This window comes from Sminthopsis crassicaudata, chromosome 3, assembly GCF_048593235.1.
Source record: "Sminthopsis crassicaudata isolate SCR6 chromosome 3, ASM4859323v1, whole genome shotgun sequence".
NCBI classification, from domain to species: domain Eukaryota; kingdom Metazoa; phylum Chordata; class Mammalia; order Dasyuromorphia; family Dasyuridae; genus Sminthopsis; species Sminthopsis crassicaudata.
In genome coordinates this window covers 481,518,369-481,540,184 of record NC_133619.1, presented here as the reverse complement: position 1 = coordinate 481,540,184, position 21,816 = coordinate 481,518,369, and the positions used below count along the sequence as shown (strand labels likewise).

General features: G+C 34.7%; 1 protein-coding gene across 13 annotated transcripts in view; it reads right to left on the bottom strand.

Moving 5' to 3' along the window:
- ATP8A2 (ATPase phospholipid transporting 8A2) overlaps positions 1–21,816 on the bottom strand; it is a 667,830-nt gene that overhangs the window by 149,439 nt on the left and 496,575 nt on the right. For all 13 annotated transcript variants that reach the window (XM_074303628.1, XM_074303629.1, XM_074303631.1 and 10 more), the window contains 2 exons: positions 21,241–21,363; positions 17,206–17,284 (listed from right to left, as the gene is read on the bottom strand). In XM_074303628.1, the coding sequence (XP_074159729.1) occupies positions 17,206–17,284; positions 21,241–21,363 (202 nt within the window). The remainder of the gene's footprint in view (positions 1–17,205; positions 17,285–21,240; positions 21,364–21,816) is intronic.

Here is a 21,816-nt window from a genome sequence, read left to right as displayed (position 1 = left end):
ATAATGGAATCTTATTGTTCTATAAAAAATTATCAGCAGGATGATTTTAGAGAGGCTTGGGACAGAGTTATATGAACTGATGCTAAGTGAAGGAAGCAGAACCAGGAGATCATTGTACACAGAAACAATAAGATTATGCAAAATTAAATTCTGATGGACATGGCTCTTTTCACCAAGGAGCTGATACAGGCCAATTCAAATAGACTCGTGATGGAGAGAGCCATCTGCATTCAGATAGAGGACTATGGGGACTGAATAAGGATTACAACATAATATTTTCACCTTTGTTGTTGTTTTCTTTCTCATTTTTTCTCTTTTTATTCTGATCTTTTTTTTGTGCAACATGATAATTGTGGAAATACATATGTTGGAATTGCATATATTTAACATATGTTGGATTACTTGCTGTCTAGGGGAGGGTGTGGGGGGAACGAGAGAGAAAAAATATGGAACACAAGGTTGAATGTTGAAAACTATCTTTGCATATATTTTTAAAATTAAAAAAGTACTATTTAAAAATAAATAATTGAATTAAAAAATAAGAATTTCATTGAGGTAAAAAAAAAGGGGGGGGAAAGTAGCTCTTTTTCATCTTTAATTTCTGCTATTTACCAAATGCATTCCTATCTATGATAATGTCATTGGGGTCATTCTTGCACATACTACTACTTAAAGAGAATTTCTTTTCTTTCATATAAAATTAAATTAAGACAGGATAATTCTGTGTTGTGATTAAAAGTATGTTGGATCTGGATAGAAGGACGACGGTTCAAATCCTGCCATTATTATTTATTGTGTAATTCTTGATGGGTCATTGGGTTCTCCTGTGACTCAGTTTCCCCAACTTTAAATAAGGGGATCAGAGTATGATGACTTTCAGCTCTCAGTGTATGACTCTGCATTCTCAAAATAACAAATTACTCTTCTGAAGTTAAAGTCAAGTGCTATACAAATAATTTAAATCCAGAGATGTAGAACTTCCTCACAAATCAGGTCTAATGCTATCTTGAAATAATATTGTCTTATTCACTGAAAAGGGGAGGTAAAATAAGATCATGGATAGATAGATAACTCTGGAGTCAGGAAAACCTGGGGTCAAGGCCTCCTCCTGACGCATACCAGCTGTGGGACTGTGCATACAGAAATGAAGGACCTTTCTAAGACCAAAACTTCCTATATAGACCAAGTAACTTAGAAAATAAAGCTGATTCAAAAACACCAACTTTCAAGTGGGAAATGTACCCAGAATATGCTTTTACACTGACTGCAAATGAACCATTTTAATGGCAAGTAACTTTGGACTTTATTCCCTAGTTATAATCTGCCAAAAAGTTAGCCTTGCAGAACACAAGTTCTAAGGAATTTCTTGTGGATAAAAATCATCATATGCCAGAGTCCACTGAGAATTCAAGGTTATACAACACCAATTAGCTTATTCTATTTGTTCTTGATATAGATTGCCTACCATACATTTCTAATTTCTTTGTCTGGTCTAAGTTTAGTGTTGGGAATTCCACCATTTCCCTCAGGGACATTTCTTCCCTGTGGTATAGCTGATGTCACTATTAGTCAGTAGTCCCCAATTTCAAGTTATTTTCTAAGGTTCACATTTACCCTCCTCTTTCCTTGATTATTCCTGCCAATTCTTTCATTTAGAAACATCCTTCAAGTATTTCCAAATGTTCTCTTTTGCCTCTCTCTTAATTAATTTATAAATTATCTGAGTGTCCCAAACAAATAACCCAGGACCCGACTTCTAGGAAGTTTTCAAAGTAAAGGTCATTGAAAACTAATTTAAAAATATGTTATACTGTGGCAATATAATCCCCCAAACACATTTATAATTCCTAGTCTTGATAGTATATGAATTATTTTTTCCCTGTAGTTTTCTGTCCTTTTCTGGATTCTTCTTTAGTTCACTGGCTTTGTTCTTGACCCATCTTCCCTGATGAATCATACACTCATTGAATCTATGTATTCAGTCTATGAATCATACACTCCATTTGGTGATGTAAAGAACTCAAGAAGTCTTGAGTTTGAATCTTTGCTCAGATACTGACAAGTCATTTAACATTACTAAGTCTTTCTGAGTTAATCTATAAAACAGGAATAATAAACTTAACTCATAGGTCTGTTGTAAGGATCAAATGAGGATAACATAAGTAAAAACCATAAAACACTTTATAAATGTGAATAATAAGAATATTGATTATTATTACAGGCCAATGGGAAATCAGGAGTAAGGCAAAAAACTCACATTAGCCAATTTTGTTAAATATATGGGACGCATGATGGCAAACTCTGGGTCAAGGAAGAAAATGAGTTCTGAGGCTATGTGGTGAATGTAATTTTCCACACTATCCCTGCCCCTTACCATCAATGACAAGTGTGGGCTTGTTTTATCAGTCCAACGTTTTAGAAACACTTCTGCTCTTTTCTAAAACAAAGTTCCACCTCTAAAAACAAACAAATTCCTTTTGCTACCCCGTAGAGAAAACATTTTACTCAACACTAAAACAAATTTAAAGCTGGGAAAGATCTTAAACAGTCATCCATTTCCCGCCTTTCCCTCTTCCTCACTAGAATCACATTTTCATCAATCAAGACCTATGGTGGCCTCCCCTAATCTCAGGGTTCATCAGTCAAAGAGAGACAATGACTTCTCTGAGTGATTAGCTCCAGTGTTTAACATTAACTATCAGGGAGTTTTCTTATGTCTGACCTAAGTCTCCCATTGAAACTTCAGCCCACTTCCTCTTGTTGATCTTGTTACCACTCAGAAGCTATGAAATCCACATTTAGGATGGTTGTAGAACTGCAAGGCTTAGTTATCTTTTTTGTATCACTCTAAAAAATCCCCAAACCATTTGGTTTTCATTAACAGCTAAACTTTAAATTCTAATATCAAATGGTAGTATAAAACCTGGTTCGAATAGTCTTTTGTTTTCACCATGGCACCATATGATATAAATAAATCATAGTTAAATAGCTGGAAAATGGCATAATCTGCCCTAGAAGAGGCAATAAGGTTGAAGATGGTGACATTCATTTCACTGTTGAAGATTCTATTGATAACATATATTTCTTTCAAATATTAAACTGTTAAAACATACACTTGGTGAGGTAGAGTGTTATCATAATTAAAGAACTACCAGAAAGACCACAGCTCAAGCCCTCCTCCTAAAGATATGGGCAGCGTGACCTGGGACAGGCCATTTTATCCTATCAATGCCCAAAGGTACCTTTCTATGAATATAAATTATTCACAATAGAACCTGCCACAGATAACCCTTAGATAGAAAAATAATAAACTCAGAATGTAGATTAAAGCCTATTTTCTTTCTTTCATTGTTTTGGGATATGGCCAATGTGGGAATTTTTTATGCTTGACTATATATATTTGCAAAACGTTTTATTCTTCTAATTTTCTCAATGGGTGGAAGATGAGAGAAAATTTGGAAATGAAAATAGAATTGAATTTATATTTTTTTAAAAAGTGAGTTACAGAGGGAGTTCTTTCCTGGAAGATTCTTATAAGGGCAAAATCACAGGCCCAATAAAAACTATATATATATATGTACTGGTTGTCTCAAAAATCTTAGTGTAGTTTTAATATGAAATATGCATTTTATATTACATACATAATATATACGTAGCAATACGTAATATGTATTACATACACAATACATATGGAATTTATGTAATATGTGTTATATAAATACATAGTTAATACAATAATACATCTTAAAATAAAAAAATAATAACAATAATTAAACTTAGGATGTCACAAAAGTCTTAGTTCAGCTCTTCAATTTAAATAGTTCAAAACTGCACTAAGATATCCTGTATATACACATAGACACATTAATTTATTTTAAAGTAAAACAGATGTATACAGTTTTAAATGAAATTTAATATCAATATTAAAAGTTTTTTTCAGTTCTTGTCTTCCTACATTAAAGAAAAAAAGTGTCATAGATTTATCAGCATTTGTGGATATCTTGACACCCTTAAAGAAACAGAGAAAGTACACAACTTCTCTAAGTCTCAATCTCCTCATTTAACAGAGTCAATTAAACTTGCAATAGGTACTTTCAAGCATCCCTGCAAAGCTCAAATTAAATTAATATTCATAAAAGTATGTTATAGACTGCAAATGCTTTATACACATTACAGAATCTCAATAAAATTGTTTCAAGTGAAAAAAGATGGGGGCAGCTAGGAGGATAGAGTACCAGCCCTGAAATCAGGAGGACCTGAGTTCAAAATCTAGCCTCAGACACTTAACACTTTCTAGCTGTGTGACCCTGGGCAAGTCACTTAACCCCAATTGCCTCAGGAAAAGAAAAAGAAAAAGAAAGAAAAGAAAAGAATAAAGTGAAAAAAGACAACAGACACAGTCTAGGATGATCAGTTAATAAGGCAACATCGCCAATGTGAAGTTAAGGATAAAAACAATCTAAATGGAGTCTGACCTCCGGGGAGCTGCCGTACCAGTGTGACAAGCATGACCCAGGTCAGGGCTCTCACCCAGGTTTGTGAATAGGGCTACTCAGAGAAGACACACTATGCTCTAAAGTATGGAGCACAAGCAGTGCCTGCCCTCAGACAGATGTGTACTGAAGGTCTTTTGAAAATATTTGTGGGGGGAAAATGTACATAGGCAGTTAGTGGTATTTCAAAACTTTAAATTAAAGATATATGAGTAGTATATTTCAGCCTACCCAGAGGTGCCAGTTTTATAACACATAATTGTTAGTAAATGTTAATTAAAAACAAATCATTTCTGTATTTTACTACTAAATAGTAAAAACTCCCCAAAACTATTACTCTGTTTTTCTGTTTTTAAAGACAAAATTATTGTGGATGACTATAATTTTTCTGAAATGCCCTTTAAAAAGAAGGAATTAGATCATATTAACATAATAAGATGATATTAATACAATAAAATATAATTAAGACAATTGATTTTAGGTAAAATTGTTTATATTCATTTTAGTAAAAAAATGGCAGCAAAGCAAAATCAAAATGATAAATATTCTATACCCATAAATGACTGTGTCTACATTGCCAAGGATACCCAGTTTGTTGGGATCATTTCTTTGGGAGTCATTTAAAGTCTCATCAACCCTCAATTCCCTTAGTCGTGACCTTTGCAGAGCCCTTTTTTTTTTTTTGGAGAAGCTGCTGTGGAAGTGTCCCAGCTGCTAGAGATTCTATCTTCCCTCTTCTTCCAACATTCTCTTCCTCTCTTGGCTTTAAAGAGGGACCAAGACTGTATGCCTCTTTTGATGGCTCAGAGAAAGCCAAAAAAGTGATCAAGGATTCTACCACATAAGCATCTGGGGGGAGGGTGCCTGGGAATATAATTGCTATGTTGAATGCTTTTTCTAGGAGGAGACTCTACTTAGAAACGAACTCTTGGAAAATAATCTCTTAGTAAATTAGAAATTGCCCCTAACATTATCTATTCTGTTTTCAACCTATAAGATTTATAGAATGCAAGGTCTTTAAAATTAGGTGTTATTTTCTAGGGTTTTTTTTTAATGTATCTTCTTTGTTACTTAATAAATGCATATTAGGTTGACAGGAAAGAGCTGTTTTTTTTTTCTTTTCTTTACAATCATTACAAATCTTCTTAAAGCCATTTCTCAATCCTTCTGAAGCCAAGAATCCAAGTCTGTGAATTATCCAGGCTCCTGGCTCCTATCTTCCTATTATTAGCAAACCTAGCCAAAAATATTTTAAAAAATAATTTAGAGCTGGAAAAGATCTTAGAGATGAAATTCAAATCTCAATTATTCTCCTTAATAGCAATTTTAGTAATAAGAGGATACGGTGGAAGTCAAATTTGAGGTGAACATTTTAGATTAAGACTATAAAATAAAGAAGTTCAATAAGTTCAGTCTTCATTTATAGGAGCTGGAAGCCCTCCTTATCCTTGACAGTAGGCATTGTCTTAAAAATTAAAGTGAGGTTCTTTTCAGAGGACCAGTTTGTTCAAGTAATTTGTGCTCCAAATTAATATACTTAAAGGGAAGGCAACAAACATTTATTAAGTATCTACTTTATGTCAGGCACTGTGCTAAAATCTTTAATAATATCTTATTTAACCCTCATACCAACCTTGGGAAATAGGTATTATCTCCATTTTCAGTTGAAGAAACTGAGGAAGACAGAAGTTAAATGACTACCTCACAGAAGTTAAATGTCTGAGGTCACATTTGAACCCAAGTTTTCCTGACTCCAGGCCTACCACTCTATCTGCTGTACCAATAAGCTGCCTTAGTTAGTCATTACATTTGACGGAAGTGTGAGGCTTTTTTTTTTTTCTTTTTTCTTTTCTTTTTTTTTAATGAAAGTCTGGAATAGCTGATATAATTAATTTACTTAGCAAAACAGCTATCCTAGTTCAAATTTGGCCTTATAAAATCTTGCTACATATGTCTGTCTGGATTTTTCTAGAACAAAAATATATTTCCCAACAATTATCAAATACATTGTTCTTAACAATTCTTCATCCAGAGAAATGTGTGATTACTCTTCTACTCTTTTCCTTTGTTTAAACCAGTTTTGCATCCTTGAAAAACATTTCCTTTAGTACAACAGAAAGTGGTTTTTTTTTTTTTTTTTGGTTTTGTTTTTTTTAGCTGTTATTTTGTTTTTGTTTAGAAAAAAGCCTTAGGTGAGAAATTTGAGCAAGGGTTTTTTAATAAGTGAAAATAAATCATGACCACTGGCTTTCCTTTGACTACATGTTATTTATCTATCTATCTATCTATCTATCTATCTATCTATCTATCTATTTATTTATTTATATCAAGCAAATACAGCAAATTATTGTGGCACTAATCAATCAGACTCTGGCAGCCACACTTTTCAGAGTGCTCTTTGCTATCCAGATTCAGCTTAACATGAAATAATGGAGACCTTTGGGATTCAAATGTAGAACACTTCATCAATTTCATTTTGACAAGAAACAGGGGCTCACGTCACACTATAGACAATGAATAGTCCAATTCTCTCTCAGCAAGAGAAGTCCATACGCACAATGATACATATACCTGGAGAGCGATGCATCAAAATTTTTCAGATAAAACTCACGGACTGGGGGAGAGTAGCATATTTCTAATCCAAACAGCAGCTCAATATTACTCAAATCCACTAAATCTTCAGTAGGATTATTTCATGGAGTATTATCTGCTATCTTTTCTCTATTAAAAAGATGGGGCTATAAGAATGAATGAAAAAATTTAAAGTTAAAACTCTATTTCTATAGGTAAAACTTTTTTCCTGCTTAAAGTGATTCTTTTGGAAACTTCAAGAGAAATATGAATGTATGTGTTCATGCATGTATAGGTGTGTAAGCTGATTTAGTAATCTTTTGTGAGTAACCACTTTCCAATTCTAGGAGGAACAGTTAATTCATTTAGACTCAAGTAGAAAACATGAGAATGGTTAGTCCATGGATAAAACTAAGTTGATAAGCTACATCGGAGGTTTACCATTTAAAACCAAATTTACTTTCCAAATCAAAGGAGGGTATGGCTGACAGATTATGTGACCAGACTGTGCACACTGGAAGGGTAGATGAGAGGTTGTGTGGAGGGCCCAAGGTAAATAAACTGTCTGAATGAAAAACACATTTTGAAGTTCCAAGGAGATCATGCAGCTCCCAATATTAACAAAGCAGAGAGGAGGAAGTGTTCTAACTAACAGGCAACATGTGCGTATTTGTTAACCGCAGTACCTTTCACAAGTAGAATATAGTAAGCAGTCCTGTTGGGAGTCCTGAAGATACTTACTTCCCAAGATTGCTGAAACGTTTCTCTGGTAATGACACAACCCGCATTAGCATAAAAAGCTTTGAGTTTGCCCAGCGTTTAGGCACTCCTCTCCACTTCTTTGACTCCAGAGTTCTAGGTTTAGCAGCGTTTGGATAGGGGATGACAGGGCAAGGGAAGCAAGAACAAAAAAATTCCAGTGGTGGGCCAGAGCACTGGGCTAAGAGGAGGAAGGTCTGGGTCGCAGGCCTACCCTTGAGCTGTGCCGACAGGGGGAATCAGAGGCCACCCTGCTAAGACTATGGGTTCTCACAGGAAATGCTGAGCAGTCTCCTCACTGCTGTGTTTCTTCTAGCCAGATAACTTAGCAGCTTGTCCCTATTTCTGTCCAGGAACTTCTAGTACCCATCCTCTTCCCCGATTTGTGTTGTTTTAATGCACCGTACTTTTGGCATAATCTTACTTTGCAATGTTAATTATCAAATCAAATGGATTTTATTTTAAGCATACATATATATTATGATATTTACAAATAAAATCCATTTAGGGGCATATAGGTGGTACAGTGGATAGGATGGTTAGTTTAATCAGGAAGATTCATCCTTATGAGATCACATCTGGCCATAGACACTTACTAGCTGTGTGACCAGGGCAAGTCATTTAACCATGTTGGCTTCAGTTTCCCCATCTGTAAAATGAACTGGAGAAGGAAATAGCAAATAATCTAGTCATTTTATCAAGAAAACCCCAAATTGAGTCAGAAAGAACCAGACAGAACTGAAATGAGTGAACAACAACATACATTTGATCAGTAATGTTGATTGCCCAAGGAAGGCTTTAAAAGGTTAAAATGTGATGTAAAGAGCCTGAGATATGTAATGAGGAGACCAGAATTCATATCCTGGCTATATGCTATTAAATAGCTGTGGGATTTTGGGATAAGGTACTCAGAATTTTTTTGTACCTTATCTTTAAAAAAGAAATGAATACTCAAAAATTTTGCCTACTTCATGGAATCATTTAGAGGTCAATTAAAAATATACTTAAAAGTGCCGTGTAACTCAAAATTCTAACATTATTGTAATTATAGTGTTATCTCATTCTCGTCTTGTTCAATGAAGATGAGATAAATAATCCTATTTGTTATTCTATATTTTTAAAAAGCTTTTTATTTTCAAAATATATGTAAAGATAGTTTTCAACATTCACCCTTGCAAAATCTTGTGTTCCAAATTTTTCTCCCTCTCTTCTCTTCATTACCTCTTCTAGATAGCAAGTAATCCAATATATGTTAAACATATACATGTATTCTTTTTATATTTAATATTTTATGGATTATTTTGCAGTCATATAAAATGACTTATTTTTGTGATTGAATAAAAGTAACAAAGCATAATCTTACCATTGGAGTATAAGCTCACTGAAAGTATTTTTAGGCGATTATCTTTTTCCAACATGGTTTTGGATTCTTCCGCTAGGTCTCTATTCTGAAAGCTTTTCATTCCATGTAGATAGGAGATGATCAAACGAGAAGCATGTTTTAAGTATCTACTATGTACTATGTATTGGGCACTGTGCTACATGATGGGGATATAAATACTAATATTTATTTTAAAATTATTCTTAAATTTTTCTGGATCAAGGTTATGTCCTGTAGGTGACAGTAATTATAATGATCTAGTTTCAGTACAGTTTATTTGTTGAATTTCTAAGAGTATTGAATATCTGTATCTCTAGTAGGGGGGTCTGTCATCTGTTTGTGAAGGATAGCAGGCTTCTGAAATATAACTCAAGCCATTTGATTGAATATTTCTAGATGTTGAGTAGGTGCCAGTTTTAGGAACCAGAAGTAGCATGATATGCATTTTTTATTATTTCCTTGCATAATCTGCCTTGATCACCTAGCCAGAGTTTCTTAAGTGAGCCTTTCTGTAATTTCAGGGGCTAATGAGGGGTTCCTGGATTGCCTCTATGGCTGTTAACAGGCACCAGGTCTGGAGACAGAGCTTCTAATTCAAATGTGACCTCAAACATTAGGGGTGTGGCCCTGCATAAGTCCCTTTGCTCTCCTCTGCCGCAGTTACATCCAGTCCAGGGTTACTGTGAGGATAAAATGAGTTAGTAATGATAAAGCACATAGTCTAGTGATTGGCACCCAGTAAGCACCATATAAATGTTATTGCTGCTGCCACTATCATTACTATCCTAATCCCAGCAGTTGCCCTTGTATTTGTTCAGCTCTCTTTTGCTGATTTATTATTGATGGAGTTCCTTCCTGGAGGACCTTTTGATTCTTTTCTTTGGGCCATCCCCTATCTCAGGAAGTAAATTTCCTTTTCACTTGTGTGGTATACAATCCTCCTCTTCTTCCAGACACACCTCAAACAACTCCCTCTCCAAGAAGCTCTTCTTGTTCCCTGTAATTACTAATGTCCTTCTTTCAAAATTATCTTTTATTTTATTTAACTTCTTTGTATTGATCATTATTTTGCATATATTTACATATGTACTTGTCTCCTCTATTGGAATATTTTCAAGTAGGTATTGTTTTACTCATTGCACCCACATCCATTGTGATACCTGGTTCATAGGAGCCATGAAAATATACTAGTTGGTAGATTACTGTTGTTCAAATTTATGGTTAATGTTAAAGTTGAGAAGGTTTACATTGATGGTTCCTGCATGGAGCTAATTGCTTTAACTGTGAGAGTTTGAATTCAATGAGCTTGTATTTTAGAATTCCACATATTAATTCAGGCACAATTTTCTCCTTAACAATAATCGCTAATAATATCTAACATTTACGTAGTTCTTACTTTGTGCCAGGTTGCTATGTTCTTTACAATTATTATTTCTTTTGATCTTTTATAACAAACCTGGGAGGTGGGTGATCCTGAACAAATCATTTAATATGATTTTCTCAGTTTCTTCATCTGCATAATGGAAATAATAATAATAATACCAATTTAAGGGTGCTTGTAAAGCACTTATAACAGTTACTATTATTATCCCCATTTTACTGATGAGGAGGCTGAAATAAACAGGTTAAATGTCATTCTAGAGTCACAGAACTAGTGTCTGGAGCTGTATTTGAACTCAGGTCTCCCAGACTTCAGGCCTGGTCTTTTATCCAAAAAGTTGCCTTCCTTAATAGCTTTACATTTAATGTGTCTTGCCTGATATAGACCCAGATATTTTAAAATATCAGCTTTCTCTATTGGCTCAATTTTACCTCTAAACTCAAGCTTTAAAGCTTTCAGTCTTTATCTTTATTAGTCATTAATTAAAACTTGTAAACACAAATCTAAATGACATATAATTGGGAGAAAAAAATCTATGAGGCAGAAAAGCTATTTTTTTGGGTGTGTATATAGCCATAGAGCTTGATATTCATATACATCAAGGGTTTTTAAAAGATATTATGGGCTACTTCTCTCTTTACTTTGGAAGCCATACATAATTCAGTTGGGTACAGATGATAATTTGACTTAAGGTTAGGCATAGCCTAATATAGTATCACAAGCTCAGGCTCCAACTGGGTCCTTGAAAAATGACATGACTAAGTCCCAAGAGTACAACAGAGGGAGGAACTTTGGGACATCAATAAAAGCCCTTATGGGGGAATATTCTGGACAGAGGCTGGAGTGGGTCAGAAAATCCTAAGCTCTCCACATTTCCCTCACAAACAAAATAAAAGCACACACTAGTGAAAAACAACTAAGACTAGGACAGAACAGGGGTCTTCCTTCTACAATCAGGGAAGCCCTGAAGAAAGACCCCAAGATTGCATTTAACCGGTGTGAAGTACAAGCACCTCTAGACCAGCTCCACAGAAACACCAAGTGGAGTCCCCTGGGGCTAGCCAGGTTTGGCTGGAGCCTTAACAGGGACCATAGGAGCTTTCACCTCTTGAACAGTGTGAGGAGTCTGGGCTGCCCAGGCTCAGCTGGGCTGCAGAGAAGTGGCCCTGGGGGACAAGGAGCCAGCACAAAAGAATGCAGAAGCAGTGGGGCAGGGACGCTGCTGGCTGCAGGCACCTGCAGGATGGGGAGCTCTTGGTTGGGGCTCCTGGTCACAAGGGGGAGCTGAAGGGAAGCTAGAGGCACCATCCCCCCACCCCACAATCAGAGGTGGCTATACTAACAAATTCTCATTTATAAAAAATGAGCAGGCAAAGGAGAAACTTACTATGGGAATAGGGAAGACTGGGGTTCATCTTCAGAGGAGGACACTGAATTAAAAAAAAAAGTTTCTATCCCAAAGAATACTGTTAGATGGCTCCCTGCCCAGAAGAATTTATAGAAGAACTCAGAAACGACTTTACAAATCAAATGAGACTTTGAGGAAAAATTAAAAAAAAAAAAAGAAGCATCCAAAAAAATAAGATTATAAAAAAAGTTAACCAATTAGAAAAAGAGGTTCAGAGTCTTAAAGAAAAAATAATTCTTTGAAAATTAGAATTAGGCAAGGGGAAGCCAGTGAAACCATAAGAGTCCAAGAAATAACAAATAAAATATAAAGAATGAAAACAGAAGAAAATCTAAAATTTTATATGAAAACCAATGGATCTGAGGAACAGATCGAGAAGAGAAAACATAAGAACAATTAGACTACCTAAATCTGTGACCCAAAAAAACCCCCCCAAAACAAAAAAAAAACCCATGACCCAATAATATGAGGAATAATCAAATAAAATTATGTTGAAGTAACAGAACATGAGAGGAAAGTAGAAATAGAACAAATCCGCCAATCACCACCTCAAAGAGATCCAACAATGAAAACACTTAGAAATATTATTGCTAAATTTTAACCTCCCCCCTCCCCAGATCAAAGCGAAAACTTTACAAGAAACAAACAAAAAATCAATTCAAATATGCTGGAGTACAATTAGAATTGTACAGGATTTATCAGCAGCTACAATAAAAGACTGCAGGTCCTGGAAATAACATATATTAACAATCAAAAGAATTAGGCCTGTATCCAGAAGTATCATATCAGCAAAATTAAGCATAATCCTGAACAAAAAAATTAGATATTCAATGTACTCTCAGATTTTCAGGATTTTGTCTCAACCAAATTTGAACTCAACAGAAAATTTAATATATAAGAGTCAACAGCAAAGACATTTCAAGGGACTCAACAAGGGCAAACTGTTTATATTTTATATGTGAAAATATAAACCATATGTTTAAAAGGTAAAAATAGAAATTACACTGTACAAATGAGGTGCAGAGAAAGCACCAAGACAGAAGCATTAGATAAGGAAGGTGCTGGTAGTTCTGAAAACCTACTCATATTGGGGAATGCATTAAATAGAGAATAATACCCCCCCAGACAGTAGTGAGACAAAGTATGTAGATTAATGGGAAAGAGATAGAGAGGGAAGAAAAGGGTGGCATAGAATAAGTGAGGTAAAAGAAGGATGTTTAGATTAACAGGAGTGGTATAAAGTGGGTAGATTAATGGCCATGGGATAAAGAAAGAGGGAAAGGGAAGGATCCATGGGTAGGAGAAGTTAAGTAATGGTAAGGCAAATCAAGGAACAGACCTAAAGTAGAAAAGTTAGAAGGGACGGGAAATAAGAGTTATATATACAAACACAACACAAAGATCACTAGTAGAAGTTATGATAAAAAAAAAAAAACAGGGCTAGTAATCATTGGTCTCAGATTTAAGTGAGACTTAAAGATTCAATCAAGAGAGAAATCAATCTTACATGTCAGCTATATTAATATTTTAGATGCATGCCTATGTATGTGTAAATGCATATATATGTGTGTGTGCTTGTATGTATTCATGTAGGTATGTGTGTGTGTATATGTATGTGGGGGGGTTACTTCTACAGTGATATGGAATAATATATTCAGTGAATATATATAGGTCCATGCTTGCTTGTGGGAGGTGGAAGAGATGGAAGGGGAAAAAGAGAATAAAATAAAAAGTATACAGCAGAGAACAAAAGAATATTCTACAAGGAAGCAAAGAAAAGATGGACATTCATGAATATAATGTCTTCTATTATTATATATATGCTTCTTGAAATGGAAATTTATTGTTACATATTTTGAATTCTCCCTGATGTTCTGCTAGGAACTGACAGACAATTTTTGTAATTTCCCTTTTTCTGTCTTGATTTATTTTGTATTTAGTTTTAAATAAATAAATATGAAAAAAATTTAAAAAAGAAAAAGAAAATGTAAAAAGTGAAAAAATGGCCATTAAATGATGGTATAAGTGTTATGTTACTTTGGAGTGTTTAATTATTATTGAAATGTCAAATTGTAGTTTATCACACTTGGGGCTTTATGGTATATATTTAAAAATTTTAGCCAACATAACATTTTCTTATTTTCTTTAGTAATAAGAGCTATGAATGCTTTTGAAAAAGTACATGAATCTGTAATTGGATCATACCTATATGGACCCTGGAATTAATTTTTGGTAGTTCGATGTCTTATGTTAAAGAAGAGTAAGAGGAAAATGAAAAATTGTTTTTTCTGGGAATTTACATATAACTCAGAAGCATTTAAGCTAATAATTAATGTATGTGCTCTCACTACTTTCGAGTTTGGAAGAGACTCTAGAGTTTCTGTTATCATCTTTGAGCTAACTTTTTTTGTTGTTGTTAAGTTGTTTTAGTCACGTCCAACTTTGTGATCCCATTTGGTATTTTTTTTTGGCAAAAATACTGAAGTGGTTTGCAATTTCTCTCTCCAGCTCATTTTCCAGATGGAGAAACTGAGGTAGAATTAAATGACTTGCCCAGAGTCAAAGAACAAGTATCTAAGGCCAGATTTAAACTTAGGTCCTCCTGTCTCTAGGCCCAGCAGTCTTATCCACTGTGTCACCTAGCTGCCCTATTTATTTTTTCCTATGCTGTAGGAAATTTTGCAAGCTTTCTGTTATCTTTAACATCATGTTTTTATTGGGACCACAGAAATTACCCAAAATTGATAATTATAAGGATCATAATGATAGTAGTCATGGTCACATTACTGAAGAAGAGAATAATTTTCTATGTGGACTTCAAATCAGTTATCAATAATATTTTACTGAAGGTACTGAGTTTAGAATGAAAGGACTTGCATTGAGTCCCAGCTGTGGGTAAGCCACATGAAGATAAATGATCAAAAATACAATAATTCTTTCTCTCAAGGAATTTACATTAACTTGAAGAGAATACAGGGAAAAAAACCCAAATAATTAAAATATGCAAAGTAATTTCAAGAGGAGGGAGCACTGGCACTTAGAGGTGGTGGTGAGGTAGATGATGAAGGAGATAAAATATAGGTGGCAGCTCCCCAGTTGTGCTCTGAAGGAATCTAAGGATTCTGGGAAACAATTAATGAATGAAGGCAAAGATGTGACTTCTTTTCTTCAAGATCTGGGACAAAGCCTTAAAGGATACCCATGCTTCCTGAGTGGGGAAAAAGATAATGGGGTAGCTAGTTAGTAGTCAGGGAGACCTGAGTCTGAATACTACCTCAGATATATACCAGCTGGGCAAGCGGACAAGCCACTTAAACTCTCTCAGCCTCAGTTTCTAAATTTGCATCACTGATTATTCCTCACATTTCTTTAAAAAGAAAAATTGCTCTCTTCTCCATTTGGCAAAGATACACTGATGTATTAATAAATATGGTTAGATGAAGAGGAGGGTGACAAAAATTTGGAAAAATCATTCATATGGCTGGTTGCTATTTTCAAGTCTTTGGGGAAAGGGAAAGATAAAGGCTGCTCTAGTTAAGTTCCAGTTGTAGTGTATTCCCTTTCATGCCAGTAGCATAACTAAGGTTCAAATGAAGAGATGCAGATGGGCTCCATCTCTAGGCAGAATGTCACTGCTACCAACATTATGCTGGTTTCTGCAAAGTTTTATCTTAGATGATTTACATGGAGAACCTGAAAACATGAAGTTACGTGATTTACCAAAAGTCATCCAATCTGTTATGACTAAAGAGAGAGGGCTTCAGCAACCAAATGTTAACAGAGGGTTGGATCTGTCCCTCCAAGCAAGCCCAGATAACTGATCTTTTTGTTGGCTACCTATAGTTAGAGTCTCTAAGGGGCAGGACTTTGAAGGAGGTAGGAATACACCATGCAATATAATTAAAAGAGTCCTGCAAATAGAATTCAGCATATAACTACTATAGTTTTCCTACTAGCCTATACAATTTTTAGTTTGGGTTCAGAAACAAGAAGGAAAATTTAACACTTCTTCAGGTTCTATTTGCTACTGTTTTGTGATTCTTTTTGTCACTAAAGATGTCAATTTTTTTGAAATAAAAATTACACTTTAAGTCCTCAAAAATCAAAACTAATTTTAACTTAATTTAAAAATTCATTGGTTGACTTTAATAAAGTTTTTTCCCTTTATTTATTTAATTATTTGTTGACAGAAAATGACTCCTATAATTCTACATTGCTTCATGGCTTAAGGATGGTCAGATCCATTGTTATGCTACTTAATCATCTGAAAGGGAAAGTGGGCACAGGGACAGTCAGCTTGCATGGTGACTTGGCAATGCATGCAAATTTAACATCCTAAAGCACTTAATGGGTTAAAAAATATCTCAGAAAGAATTAATCATTTCTGTTTGAAGCTGAAAAAGCTTTTACACAGAAACACAATGAAGGATGGAAACTTTATATTCTTTGGTTCCTTGGACAATAAAAGGCCTTGTCTAGTCAAGACTTGGAATAATTTTTCCCAGGGGGATTATTACTATTTGAGGGGGATGAATAGTATACTCTAGTATATTCTTTCATCTGTTGAGACTAAAGACTGCTGTCTTTTTTTTAAGAGGGCATTGTTTTGGACTACATTTTGGGACAGGTCAAGAAGTTCAAAAAACATACAAATAATACACTTCCTCAACTCCCACCTTTTAGCTCTAGTGATAACAGACTAAAGTCAACGTGGTGAATTGATCTTCATCCAGAATTCAATTTGAAATGCAATTTGCTGGGGGTGGGGAAGTGCTTGGACACAGAGTAGACTAGGGCTTAAGAGGTATTGTGTGAATTGGAATATAGGCCTTGCTTGGGAAAAGGAAAACAAGAAGTAGAAAGGGACAACTCTTTAAACTCATTGAGAAGAGTTTCATAACAGAACTGTGCCTTCCATCCAATTTTATGAGTCAAGCATTTATTAAAGATTAGATGTGAAAGACCTTGTACTTCAAATTCATGTCAGACATAAAGAGAGCTGCTTCTGAAGGTCAGAGCTGATAAATGTCTGAGCCTGAAAGCTATAAGCCAGGGGACTGCCTATCATCATTAGATTTAAGGGAAATATTCTCCCACACACCCTCCCAGAATTTGTTGCCCCTTCTGTTTCTGTAAAAAAAAATGGCAAACACATTGGCACCAGTAAGACTGAAATGCTACTTGCTGACATTTGAAATAATGAAGCCGTTACCATGCTCCAGTACTTTCATTGGACCCCAGAAGAGAATGATGGAGTGGATCAGGGCGTTGATGCAGTGACCCCAGAAAACCTAAGGGAAAACAAACCAAGGGAGTTAGGAGGCTGCCCCAAACTCTTGACCTCTGTCTAACTCTCAACAAATGCCTCATTGTGAAGTTTACTGGCAGCATGACACAATTTTCTAAAGCCAGAATATTATTCTTCAAAGTTTTCTAAATGCATTTGCTCATTTACCTTTAAAAATCAAATAACTGCTACTGCAGTTAGGATAGGATAACACTATTTTACTTTAAAAATATACACATAAGATTGAGGCGTTAATAGCCAGTCCAAATCTTAATAGTTTGCTGTGCTCAGACTTATTTCAATTACTCAGTGATAGTAAAAGTTTATTTTTTTAAACTTCTTTTAAAAAGAAAAAACTCATCTCCCTACTTATTTCTTTAAATGCTCCATTTTGTGTGCATTTTCTTACAAAATATTACTTTATAAAGCATATTCTTCTTTTCATTTTGAGAACTGCTCAGCTAAAAATAATTAGAACTTTTCTTATTTTCAACAATAAATGCATACATCTTTAAAAATGAATTTCATTATTTATGACTTCAGAGGTTAGTTAAAAAATGGAACTGTAAAGTCAGATTATTTTCCAAAACATGGAAAGAAAATACATTATAACTTCATTAGTGTATCTCAATCATTTTTTTCTAACCACAGAGATGACAGAAAAATTAGAGTGTATTAGTGTTATTTTAAAAATCCACCACAGAGACATGTTTAAAATAGGCAAGTTTAAATGATATAGTCAATTGTACTGAGCGAAGTGAGTAGTTTCTCTTTTTGGCTTTGTTTTTTTAAAGGCTGGTATATGGAAACTAAGAATCCTGAAGAGAACTTCTATACTTCCTAATGTTTGTGAGGGGAAAAACTAACAAAAATATGACCAGAGTATAGTGATATCACCTGCGTGTATAGGTCTCTGGGGTGGCAAAGAAAATATTTTTCCTTACTACATGATTATAATAATCCTTTGGGAATAAGAAAGGACTCAGGAGAGGCAGCAGGCCTTGCATCCAGAAAGATCTAGTCCTCCCAGCCTCAGCTCTTAGTTTCATGCCCTCTGGGGTTACTTTCCATCTGCTCTGGAGTAGTACATTATTTGTCTTGTGTATATATGCTGTCTCCCACAAGGACCTTATTTTTGCTTTTTCTTTGTATCCCTAAAAATTGAGCACACAGTAAGTGCTTAATAGATGTTTGCTGATTTTGATAAGCTAAAATCCTATTTCTGCTGTATGACCAAGGACCAATTGCTTAATATGTGAGTTCACCAGGCAACTCTTTAGGTTACAAATAAGCCACTGATCTGCACTGAGGGGAAGGGTTTTTTTTCACTAGGAGTTCATTCACAAATGACACAGAGGAGGTCTGTTAACCCCCTCTCTGTAATAAAACAAGGCTCAAGTTTCTAAGAGGTAATATGGAGGGGAAAAGCCCCTAAATAATCAACAAATGGTGAAACCAACAAACTGTTCCATTTGTATAATTACAAATAAAAGGCTTTTTGCCAATATTATTTCCCATGTGTAATACTTCTTCCCATTTTCATTGTTATATTATAGGACTGATTCTTAGGAGAAAATTATGAGTATAATTACTATTGATACTTAAGCATAAATTTCAATGTTTGAGATCTAAATTTTTTAAAATGAAGCATACATAGTTAAAAAATTCAAACAATTTTTAGAAATCTTGCCTATAGTTCTGTCTCCCCAAGTAATGAGATCAATATACGTTTGGACTGTCTTTTGAGACTGAATATTCCTTTCATGAGAGTGTCTACTCAGTGATATACACTAGGAAAGGTGGGATTAGCAGTTTCCCCATCAGAAAACAATACTAATCAAATAGATGGGTTAAAGTTACTTAATACATGATTTCATTCTTAGTGTAATGGTAGATTTTGGCGAGCTAGAAAAATCACGGAATTTTTCAAATTTTGCAATGTCTGAGTATTCTAAAAAAGAAAAGCTATCAGTTCTAGATTATATCTTAAATCTATCACGACAGAAGTATCTGGTCCCATAACAACTTTCTTTTTCTTTGATATCAAAAGTCACAAATATAAGGTCTTTATTCTTTTCCTGAGATTTCCCTTGCAATGTATTGATACTCTCTAGAATTTGGAAATATGGTCGGATGTGAGTGATAAGGCAAAACATTTATTCCACTAAATACCAAAAAAAAAAAATCTTATAGTGTTATCAAGGGGGGGGAAAGGGAATGGTAAAGTTGAAAAGGAACACCAAAAGTTCTTTTGGTGATTTAAGTAAAGATTGTTGATGACTGCAGAGAATAGTCCCAGAATAGAGAGAGAATTTTTGTTCTGTCACAAGAAGATGACATTTTCTGGTTTTAAAAGTTTCTCTTTCTCCTTAATTTCTGTGTATGACTAAGGTTACCAGCTGGCATACAGAAATAAGTTCCAGGCTGCTTGTTTTTTGTTTTGTTTTGTTTTTTTTTTTTTTGGTGGTTGTTGCATAACTTTTGAAATGATACTCCAATCTATTTTTGCTATCTCTCTTTCCTTTAAAATATTCAGCTTGACCATTTGAAACAATGTAGGAATAGGGCAGTCAGGAGAAGAGTGCAGAATAGAAAGAAAAATAAACAACTTAAAACACTTGTATATAAAGCTAATTCTACAGAAGCTGGGATAACCAAAGAACAATATACCTGAAGGAAAAAAAAACAAAGAAAAAAAATTACAAAAATAAATTATCCTGGCCTATTATCCAGTGTTTAAGGCTTTAGAAGTTCATTAATTCTTGTTCAAAAATAATGCTACAGATAAAGGCATAAAATTTATCCTAGCAATAGACACACAAATAATGAGATGTTTTATTGCTCACAGAAATCATCACAAATTAGGACAGATACAATGAGGAACTGAAGACCTATTCTGCAACAGATATAATAGAAACAAAATGGCAGTTTCCATTATTTACAATCTCCAGTGTACTAGAATTTGTACCATGCTTGTCATAAAGAAAACCACCTTAGAGAAAGCGAGCTAAGGGAGATATCTGTTAGAAAGAATAGGGGATTGCTACCAGAATTTTAATAGTAAAAGGGAACTCTCAAGATACGAATAATAATTAGGCTAAAAATAGTCCTAAGTAATTGAAAATTTAGATTTCACTCCTATACAATGTATAAACAAGAAAGGATTCCATGAATCCAAAAATCAAGCATCATTTTAAACATATAACTTGGTCAGCAAAATTTATATACACTCTTCTAATCCCCTTGTAGGCAAATTATCACAACACAAATTTAGCTTACATCTTTGTCTCTTTTGATTGTCAGCTTCTGTTAATCTTAATACTTCCAGCTTTACCCACAACTGCCAAAGAATATGACAGATTCTCTGTTGTAGCAGCCCACAGATACCATCCTTATGTGTAGCTCAAGGAACTCCTATTTTGTCTTTGGATGTTTTCCTACACATCGGATAGTCCAATTTTGGAACACACCTGTAATTGATTCTATCTTTGTACTCATTATTTACCAGCTGCTATGGGGCCCCTGAATCATACCAAAAAACAAGAGGCCACTCAGTGAATGGGCAGGATCTAGATATCCAGATAAAGGGTTTTATAATGCAAGGATCATATAACCTTATTTAGACTTGACCCTAAAGCTTTCGATTTTCTACTCCAAATTGGTAAATGAAAGAAAAGATGAACAAAGATTAATAACTGAAGGGATCCAAAACTTTTCTCACTGTCCTCCAAATTAAGTCTCTTTCTCCCATACTCCCTATTACCCCTCAATTCCAGTCATTCCTTAATATTTCATTGATTAACTATATGGGGAGGAAATGAGCATAGTGTTCTAATTTCTTGTGGTTCAATTTCTTAGGACAAACCATTAGGTACAATTCAAAGTCAAAGGCAGGAGATGGGGGTGGGATCACGATGGCAGTTTAGAAAGAAGTACCTTCAATAGCATTTTTTTGCTCACCTTTGTGTTAAACCCCTCAGCATTCTGGGTAATCCTGTAGAGCTGTGGAAACCTGAGCATGCTCTCCTGAGTACAAGCTCGCTCAAAGATTCCCAGAGTGAAGGGTGGCAACGCAGTGAAAATCTATACAGAGAGAACAATGATCATTAAAATGGTCTGTTTCTTTTGTGCATTTTCAAAGTATTTCAACTTTACAGAATGATGACTTAATTTTCCTGTCAAGCCCCAACCTGAGAATCCCTGATTCATAATTCTCTGAGCACCTTCAGCACAAAGGAAGAGAATCAAAGGATAATTTCTTAATCTTATTGTTCCTTCCTCGTTCTAAAAATGAATAAATCGAGTCCCTTGCAATTACAGGATACATAATAACGATTAGCAAACAAGTCCAAATAGATTAGTATCCATTTTCTTCTTCAATATAGGCTAATGACTGTGCAGTAAATCCCTGTCAATATAATGCAACTACATTCAATTCCAAAGGAATTCAAGGTATGAATGTGATTTCCTAGGCAAAATTTACAACTCAAATTGTAAATTCCAGTCTAGGAAATTCTGTACCTCAAATGTCAGAAA